The sequence below is a fragment of the Sprattus sprattus genome (genome assembly GCF_963457725.1).
Source record: "Sprattus sprattus genome assembly, chromosome: 10".
NCBI classification, from domain to species: Eukaryota; Metazoa; Chordata; class Actinopteri; order Clupeiformes; family Clupeidae; genus Sprattus; species Sprattus sprattus.
Genome location: NC_137908.1, coordinates 10,900,165 through 10,910,164, shown reverse-complemented (window position 1 = coordinate 10,910,164; position 10,000 = coordinate 10,900,165). Strand labels below are relative to the sequence as shown.

Sequence of the window (10,000 nt, the reverse complement as noted above, 5' to 3'; positions counted from 1 at the left end):
GCCCAAATCAGCAGGTTTGTCAATCAGTACACAACCGGCACAACATAACTAACTGCTGGTTTAATAGGCACCTCCATATCAAATCAAACCACATGATGCACTGTATAAGCGCTCCATTTACTGTTCATCTTGCATGAAACCATAACCACTGTGTGTGTGTGGGGGGGGGGGGATGGGTGGAGGTGTGTGTGTGGGGGGGGGGGGGGGGGGGGATGGGTGGAGATGTGTGTGTGTGCTAGCGAGAGTTTCTGAATTTACCTGTCCATCAACCTCTGCCCAGGCTCCAGGGACTTTATCATTCCCTCTGATCCAGTTGTGGATGGCTTCAGCTGGCTGGTTCCAGTCAATCTGCACATATTACACAAACAGAGAGAGCGAGAGAGAGCGAGAGACAGCGAGAGAGCAGGAGAGCGAGAGCGAGAGATAGGTGTGAGAATGAGAGAGCGCGAGAGCAGGAGAGAGAGAGAGCAAAAGAGAGAGCGAGAGATAGGAGTGAGAGAGAGAGAGAGAGAGAGAGAGAGAAAGAGAGAGAGAGAAAGAAAGAGAGAGAGTGACTACACATTAGTGCACCTGTCAATACACAAGAATACTACAGCACAAGGCGAGGCCTTGATCGTTGAGGCAGCTGACCTTCACGTTGTCTTTCTTCTGAATGCACTCGTAGGTGGCCCCCTCTTCTGGCTGCGTGATCTTGGGAGCTGTTCCTGCAGCGATCATCCTCACCGCCTCCACCTGCAACCACCCACACCACTCATCAGTCCACATGTCTACACAGGCATAAAGCTACAGTTTGACCTTAGTGTGGTTTACACAGAAAACCTAGGCCAGAGCATAACCTTCAAGGACTTCAGAAAAAACAGAGACTCTGTTCAGAAATGCACGTTCACCCTGGAATGAGGAGGGAGCAACAAACTAGCACAACTGAGTCCCTTTATACATCACATAATATATTGTGTTACCACCAACTGTTACAATCCACGGCACCAGTTCATCATAACGCTCTTTTCCACAGCCCTGTTGCTTTTGACATGCAGCAGTCCCCTCTTTCTCCTACTAAGTGAACTACGTGGGGGGGGGGGCACTGTGGTGCAACCAGTAGCCCCGACCACATTCGGGCCTGATGCTCATGGAGGACACAGGTTCGATTCCGGCCTGATATAATTTCTCCTGTCCACTCCCCACCTCTTCTCGAACTCTTCACTTCAACTATCGATTAAAGCCCAAAAATAAATCTTTAAGTGGATTCATGGTGTGTACTTCCTCACCGTTCCCTTGACCCCCTCGGGGAACAGGAAGCGTTTGTAGATGGTGTTGACTGTGTCATCGGGCTCCACATCGCACTCTCTCTGCAACAGGATTGGTCCAGTGTCCAGTCCATCATCTGCCCAGAACACAGTGAACCCACCTTTCTTGTCACCATGGATGAGTGTCCTGAATTAAACCATGAAGGTAAGACAACTTATGTGTCATGAGCTCATAAAATAGATAGAATTAAATATATACAGAGGACAGTAGAGAGCCCAAACAGCAAAATCAAAAGCGTGACATAATTACTGCCACATATGCAGTTGGGCAGAACTAATGAGAGGTGCCTATAAATTAAATGTATTATTATTATTATTATGAATGAACAAGAACCAATGGCATGGAATCTGTTATGTACTACATGGCTAAAGCAAAAACAATATATTACAATATATAACAATTCACTTTCTGATCCTGAACTCAACCCCTTCTCTTCAGGGCCTGAGACAGGGAGTATGGAACGTTCTAGTTCTCTGCGTTGTGCAGTATGTTTGGAGTCCCTGCCCACTGACCAGTTGATGGCGGAGGCTCCTCTGTGGCGGGGCAGCAGTGAGGGGTGGTAGATGATGGAGCCGTGCTTGGGGTGGTCGATCACCTCCATGGGGATGAACTGGGAGCAGAAGGGCAGGACGTTCAGCTCGGCGCCCACGTCCTTGTACTTGTTCACCACCTCGGGGATGCCCTGGCCCTTCAGACGCCAGCGTGGGAACTTGAAAACCGGCACACCATCCTTCTCCGCCTGGGCCGCTGTGGGGACACAGTGCGTCAAAGTCGTTAAGGGCCTGTCACTTTCGCATGGCACCTCCTTGTTTTTTTTTTCTTGGTGAAACTCTGATTTAATTTAGATGCACGGATGAGGACGTTTCAAGCACACCATGTTCTTTCTTTATGCCGTGACTCATTTCTGTTTGTGACTTTTTTTTGTTAATCTATGCCAACCATCAGTTTAAAGTAATTGGCCGTTTGCAACTCAATCATTTTTTGGGTCACAAATATCAGTCAGCAAAAACAATTTCCTTCAACGTGCCTTGCCCAACTCTCATAATCAGTTCTTCCATTGCACTGAGGGGAATAAACTAAATTAACCATTGATATTCACATTGCAGACAGCTCTGTCAGGAGTTGATCAGAAACCCTGCAGGAAGATGCTGCTATAATACCAAGGAGCCTGCCGTTACAAACACCAAAGAGTACCTGACAGCACAGATTTCGACATCATTTCAAACTTCTTAATCATCAATCGTTCATCCGTGATTGGTAGTGTAGCTGTTTCCTAAGTCTCTGCCAGTTTTGCATTGATAAGACTCAAGCCATGCAAGCACCTGGCCAACCAGTGCTTTCACAGCAATAGCAGCCCTGTCTCTATGTCTGTCATTTGAGCAAGATGTAGCCTACCCTATCAGAGCTCAAGCAACATAGCAACAGTCGCCCAATCTCGGACATCTCCACTGCAAGGAAATGGGTTCATGAGTTTAAAAAAGGCTAAAGTCTCTACACACTCATTTCCAAGTGCTGGACAAATTAATTGGTTCCAAGAACACAAAAAGGTCAATACAGCATAACATTTTATTAATTCCCAAAAAGCCATTATGTTTTAAAATGAACACATAACTATTTGTAAGGCACTCATAAATGTATATGTTGCAAAAAAGCTTTCAGAGCTGCAGATAGGACCATGCAGTGGATGACAAGATCACCATCTCACTCCCACACAGCTCTCACTGACCTGTTTCCTAACTCTTGGCCTCCTCTAAAGTCTGCTGGCTTGATAATTGCAGCAAATGGCAGTGTGGGAGGGGCTGTTTCACTGGTCAGGCTATCATAGTGGCACCATCTCATGAGCAAGTTTTAGCAAGTCATTTACAGGTCAATGTCCTTTGGGTTTTTCCAGAGGCACTAAAGGTCAAGAGTGTTTCATGTGGACTTACTTGTTTGTTGAGAAATTCTCCACTTACACACAAAATATGTACTTATACACATTGCAACTCTGTTAGACACTTTGAGATAACTTTATTTTAAGATCAACATGCCAAAGTGCAATAAAAATGCCCTGTTAAAGAAATGTACTATCAATGTTCATATCAACCATGAACACAGACAGACCTGTTGTACCCGAATCAAGACAGTTAATGACAAAACATGACTTTCCACACAACTGTCGAAACCATAATCTTTACCTTCCTTGGTGCACTTACTTTAACACTATCCTGAACTTTACCTAACATTTATTGACATGCTTTACGTTGTCTGGTTAGTTAGTGGACAAGGGAAAGGTGATACAACAGCAACTGACAGAAAAAGGAAGACCCTGTGATTGACAGGTAGGGAAGGGGGGGGGGGGGGGGGGGTTCTGAGCTCACTGCTCACCTAATGGGTCAGCTTTTCCATCCTTGTCTGGTATTGTGAACACACCAACAATAGTGTGGCCCTCCTTCCTTAGTTCCTTGTAAACCTCCTGTCCAAATACGCTCTGACCAATTACAGCAATCCTCATCGTGGACACTCCTGGACCACTGAAGAAATAGAAAGGAAAGAAGAAAAAAACAAAACAATATTATATTTTCTCTTATGGGTCAGAGTTGGACTGAAGTCTGGATATCAAAGAAATCATGAGCACTTCTATACATGTCTAACGGATTGAAACAGATCATAAGAAAAGTGAGGGAGGGGATGCCATAACATTATGACAAGACTGCTGTGGTGCAGTTTACGTTTAGGATCCAGTTTCCAATAGCACAGTGACGATTTCTAGTATTCTTGTAAAATAATTGAAATATATGTTACTTTCAAAACCAGAAATAACTAACATACTTGCAATTCCACCAGATAAAAAAAATGCCAAGTTCATACTGACATCTGTCTGTTTATAGAAAGATTGAATACAGAGCCGGTGTTGTGTTCACAGCTAGGCCATGAGGAATCGGCAACAAGTCAAGCAGGAAATGTGTAATTAACATTTTCTTCAGGTGATACAGCCACTGACCCTAAATAAACCTGCCTTTACAGGAACAGTGTTCTCAGTGCTCAATGGCAGAGCATGGCTTACAACCCCAAGGTCTTGATTTGATTCCTGAAGACCCCACATGAAGCATACTTTACTTCTCCTGTAAACTGGTTTGGGTGAAAGTGTCTGCCACGTGAAATAATGCAGGTTAAATGACATTTAGCAGTGCTGTATAGCACTAATTCTACTGTTCCGAGACTGATCTTCCTCATGGACACGGTTTAGTGTTGCTGGAGACATCCTTGCATGATGTACTTTAATGGTTCTGTATATGTAACACTCATGTGAAGTTGATTACACACTCCCTGAACTACCACCAAAGATAACAAACAGCAGGTCAGGGGGTGAACTGTTTCACTCAGTCAGCCAATCAGAATTTAGCAAAGTATCAGGCCCGTCAAAAGAATATAAACCCATTAGTAACGCCCCCTTTGTTTGAAAGCTGCCCAGTCTCAACTGATAACTTTCGTAGACCGTAAACCGTAATGATAATGACCAATAACCCGTAATGATAGGTAAAAGTATGACCAATAAACCGATATGATAGGTTAAAATAAGATCATGTAAATATCGCCACAAAACTCGTATCTCCTAATGCTCTGAATACTCCCAGATCGGACTCGAAATCGGTGGAAATTAGCATGCAACATTAGCACGTTCGTTTATAAAGAGTAACACGGCTAACACTGAGGTAAACCGTCATTTTCATATGTTGAAGAGATAACACGGACGAAGTTTACTTTGAATACTAACTTCACGACAGTTCACGGTAGAACACGCAACAGTTGGGCTACATGTTACAAAAGAGTAAACCGTTCTTCAGGTTATGCACAATATATAATGCAGATGCAATGCAACCTGACTGATTCAAATTAAAATCAGATTGAAACCTACCCGTGCAAGACACTTGACAGTCGCCTCTATGAGTGGGAGTGACAGAGTGGGCGCTGTTGGGTTATATTTCGGCTGGGTGTCACGGATCGGCCTAGAATGCAACGCTTTCCGTCATTACACAACACACTGGAAACGTGCATTGGGAGGAGCTAGACTTGAACTGTGAAACGCAACACGAGACCTTTGTGAAGGTTATAGAAGGTTATTGTAGCAGGTTCATATGAAGTAATATATTCTCTAAAATCAGCATGAACGCACATATGTTAATTACCCATTGCAAGTATTGAATTTAAGTGCCTATATATATATTATAATTGTCAACGGGGCTATGTCAATTTCATATTTCCATCTGACAGTGGAGCAGATAATATGCTGTCAAGACTCCAGCATCTTATATATGTTTGGGTGTCAGGATATGGTCCTATGCAATATCTGCAAGAGTTTTCATTGTCTCCAATTAGGCCTGCTGTGCAAACACCTGAGTGTGATGGGATGATATTGTTTAAGACCTTTTGGGCTTGGTTTTATTGCTCCTTACACACCATAGTTCATGCAGTTCTGGCAAGTCAGGCCTGGCTATCCAGGCTGGCAAATATTAACTCACCAGGGGAGCACATTGCACCATCTAGGCTAATGATCATAACTACATAAATGTTGCATAAAGTCAGCATTAGGATCAGTGTGTATATTATTGGTTAATTATGGATGATATTTAACCATTTACATTTAGTCATTTAGCAGACACTTTTGTCCAAAGCGACGTACAAGGGAGAGAACAGTGAAGCTAAGAGCAATAAAACCTGGTGTAACAATAAATTCTGCTTTTTTTTTCAAGAAATAGAAAGCGACATAGAAAGAAAAAGAAGTGCGGGACTGTCACTGCTTAAGTGCAAGTTAAGCCAAGGTGCCAGTTAGGAAGGGAGGTGCTCTCTGAAGAGTTGGGTCTTCAAGAGCTTCTTGAAGGTAGAGAGGGACGCCCCTGCTCTGGTAGTGCAAGGCAGGTCGTTCCACCAACGTGGAACTACAACTGAGAATAGTCTGGATTGCCGTGCTTGCACAGGCGGCAGTGCCAGACGCCGCTCACTACATGAGCGCAGCGTACTGGGTGTAACATTTGCCCTTACAAGTGCATTAAGGTAGGTGGGAGCAGAACCAGCAAGCACTCTGTAGGTAAGCATAAGTGCCTTGAACTTAATGTGAGCAGCTACCGACAGCCAGTGGAGCTCAATGAGTAGCGGGGTGACATGTGCCCTCTTTGGTTGTGCTGCTTTGTCTCAGATTGCTCTTGATGGCTTTCTTCCACTCCCATTCTATTATTTATGGCCATGGCCCCAAGTTCCATTTCACTCTGGAACAGCCCAGGTGGCAGTGAGATGCCAAAGTATAGAGCTTTCCTTTTGATGCCTTTTTGGACAGGGTTTTATATGATCCCTTACAAAATGACCAACTCCTACCACTAGATGGCAGCAAAGAAGGGATGTTACTGGACTATTGTGCCTTTTGCCTCAGTGGTGTCTCTGTAGGCAGTGGGCTTCCTGCCAGTTTTGCCCTCACTGAATTACCTCAAAGAGTGCCTGCCTGGTCAAAAGAAATAATACATCTAGATAAATATATTGATAGATAATTAATCCCCCCCCCTTTTTTTTTTAATATCTTCTTTTTTCTCATGACAAAAAATAAGACATCCATGAGAATTTTTATACAAAAAAAGAAACTCCAAATGTGTAGTCATGAAGAAAGATTCAATATATTTCTCTCAGCCTAGAGAATAAAGGGGCGCAGTTTCCACCTGCCATTGTGCAGTAACATGAAAGAGAGTGCATGGCATATCCTGACTGGAGTACTCTCCATGTTGAAAGGAGATCAACAGAGGAGAGACCGGATGTCACAGAACAGTGAACAAGTGTAGTAAGTACCATGACAGCTATGCAGGCTACTCAAATACCTTGTATTACCTCATAATGTATCATTGAATACGGGTTTATTCTGAGAATGTGTGTGAAGAGCCTGTTGTGCTCATCTGGGTCTGGGTGTTATTCAGACTTGAGAGACCTGCTTCCGTCAGGACCTGTGAGACATGCTTCTGACAGGCTTTTTGATAGCCTGGATACCAGCCTGAACTCCGCCGACAACATTTTTGGTCTGGGAGATTCAGTCTGGAATTGAGCTAGTTGGGAGAGATTAAACGTCTCAGAAAAGTGATATGAACAATCAAATTGTAAGGGCGGGCTTTATACATTGATGGACAGATGACCAACCAACGCTTGAGTTGATTAGATAGATAGAATATACATCGAACAAAGATGGCGCCGTCTCGGGAGCTTAGTGGGACACATTTTATATGATTTAATGATGTACACGACTTTTTTTATGTCTACAATGACTCGGTTAGTTGTGTATGTGCAACACGAATGTTGCCGAGGATTGTAGGTCTTAACTGAAGCACTCTAGACCATTATTGACAGGTTATGCTAACGCGTAGACAAAAACAACATTGAAACAAATGGTAGCTTCTAGCCTTGAGTGCTAATTAAGTAACGTGAGCAGGCATATCTCAACAGATATTGACAGCGCATTCATTTTGAAAGAGGAACAGAGAAACGCGATCAAGGCATTTGTCGATTGAAAAGATGTTTTTGCCGTCCTTCCTACGGGATCAGGTAAAAGTTTAATCTATCAGATGGTAATACTACGTTGCTCTGATTGGTTCTAGGTATCCAATTCAGCGAAGAGGAATTTTCTTTCCTGGTTCGTTGAAACACGCCCCATAATCACAGCCCAATGGTTCAGTTTCAGACTCATATTCTGACTAGAATTATGAGTATGACATCGTCAGGCTAGCTTTTTGATGGATGGATTCAGGACCTGTGAGACATGCTTCTGTCAGGCTTTTTGATGGATGTGTACAACCTGTTCTTTTACTTCTCTGTTCATGTTTTTAGGATGTGTCACAGACAAACGGTCCCTGTCCTGAAAAACATGCAAATATCCAGCTCAGCTTTTTTAACCAAACACAGGTGTTAAGAAGGGCAGCAACACACTTTTACTCTGATTCCGGTCGCCTTTGTGCTTGCTCCAGAGGGGTTCAGGCTCTGTAAAGCTCCTTCAGACAACTTTATTGTTTTGGCGTTGTCTGTAAATAGAATTTAATTGAAAAAGTGAATTAACCTTAATAACTGACAAAATTGCTGTATAAGATCTTCTGTGATCTACAGACGAGTCAGTGCTGTTCACAAAACTAACACATCCAGACATTTTGCCAATTAGATACGGCTCAATTAAAATGCACATTACGCTGTAAGTGTAAGCCTAACCCTAGATTTTTTTATCTTGAAAACACCAGGGTCTTACACATGGTCATGTTCAGTGTGAGTGTGGAGAATCAGTGGAAACGTCTGTCTAGAATACTGCACGAAATAACACATATGTGAGCATGCATGAAATATATGCATACTCATGAAGTGTTTCTCTCAGCAGTCAACTGAGTTGAAAATCATGAACCACAGGTTGTAATGATTATGTCAGTGTGGCCCCTTTGAAAACTATGCCACATATATCAAAACAGTTTTTATGTAAAAATTCAGTTTGTTTTTTTTTTGTCTTATTTTGTAAATTTTGAAATAAATCATTGGCCTTATGTTGACATAAGTTCACTGTAGTTTCAGTTCTGGAGAAATTCCACATTCATCCATATGCCCAATTGTCTGTGGCAAACCTTTAGAATAACCATAGACTGGTGCCTTTTATTTCTGGATCTTTAATGCATGTCACTGATCCACTCCAGTGGTAAACACGAAGACAGAGACCATAATTAGTTTAGAATACACAAACACGCAGACAAACACATATTCCTGAAATAAGTTATCATAGTAAATAAATTGAAGTATAGGAACTGCAATTTCATATTTGGCCCCATGATGGTGATATTGTATTAGAAAATATGGCCACGCTAGACGAATTCAAATGTTTTGAATGACATTAGTCTGTGCATCACTGGCAACTGTAAACCTTCAACATGGGCCTTCACATTCCTCCAGTTTCCTGGTGGAAGTGATTGTTATTTTTAAGCACCAGAGACGGACAAAGATGCTCAGCGACTTTTCTATTAAGGATTCACAAGCAGGCGTCCCTTCGCCATTTTTCAAACGATCTGATATGGGTTGATGGGGCGGATATAGTTTGGTTGTGAGTTACAGTAATTGGATTAGATCAGAAGTGGAGGGCAACCCTGAGTGATCCACCACACATCTGTTCCACTGCTGCCTTCAGCGTTATAATCCCAGGTTGGCACAAAGACAGCAAGTCAAATGCAAGGCAGTTTTCAACACCTCATTAACACCTAACGTGTACAGACAGCTTAAATATTCTTATTGTAACGTACAGTAGTGCAATATCTGTAACTCATGAGAAACACATACTTCATGAGTTTATGATCCCTGGGGAGGCTTTTTAAAAAGTAAATATACATTTTTTAAAACATGGTCCTGAGTATTTCCAATAACTAACAGATGTGACTTCTTAGAGAAACAACTTTGAGGTGTTTGGAAAGGTGAGGTGAAAGTCACACAGTTTGCATTGGGTTCCAATGTCTGTATTTGTGTGTGTGTGTGAGTGCGTGTGTGTGGTGTGTGTGTGTGTATGTGTGTGTGTGTGTGTGTGTGTGTGTGTGTGTGTGGTGTGTGTGCGTGTGTGTGTAGTGTGTGAGTGTGTGTGTGTGTGTGTGTGTTTGTGTGTATGTGTTTGTGAACTGTGTGTGTGTACTGTGTGTGTGTGTGTGTGTGTGTGGATGTGGAGTTT

General features: G+C 42.7%; 1 protein-coding gene across 1 annotated transcript in view; it reads right to left on the bottom strand.

Moving 5' to 3' along the window:
• aldh1l1 (aldehyde dehydrogenase 1 family, member L1) overlaps window positions 1-5,299 on the bottom strand; it is a 15,022-nt gene extending 9,723 nt beyond the window's left edge. Inside the window, exons 1-6 of the mRNA XM_080846808.1 lie at window positions 5,204-5,299; window positions 3,673-3,818; window positions 1,818-2,052; window positions 1,266-1,431; window positions 631-732; window positions 259-348 (exon numbers count right to left, since the gene is read on the bottom strand). Coding sequence (XP_080702934.1) covers window positions 259-348; window positions 631-732; window positions 1,266-1,431; window positions 1,818-2,052; window positions 3,673-3,799 — 720 coding nt within the window. The 5' untranslated portion in view covers window positions 3,800-3,818; window positions 5,204-5,299. The remainder of the gene's footprint in view (window positions 1-258; window positions 349-630; window positions 733-1,265; window positions 1,432-1,817; window positions 2,053-3,672; window positions 3,819-5,203) is intronic.
• Between the last annotated feature and the right edge of the window lie 4,701 nt (window positions 5,300-10,000).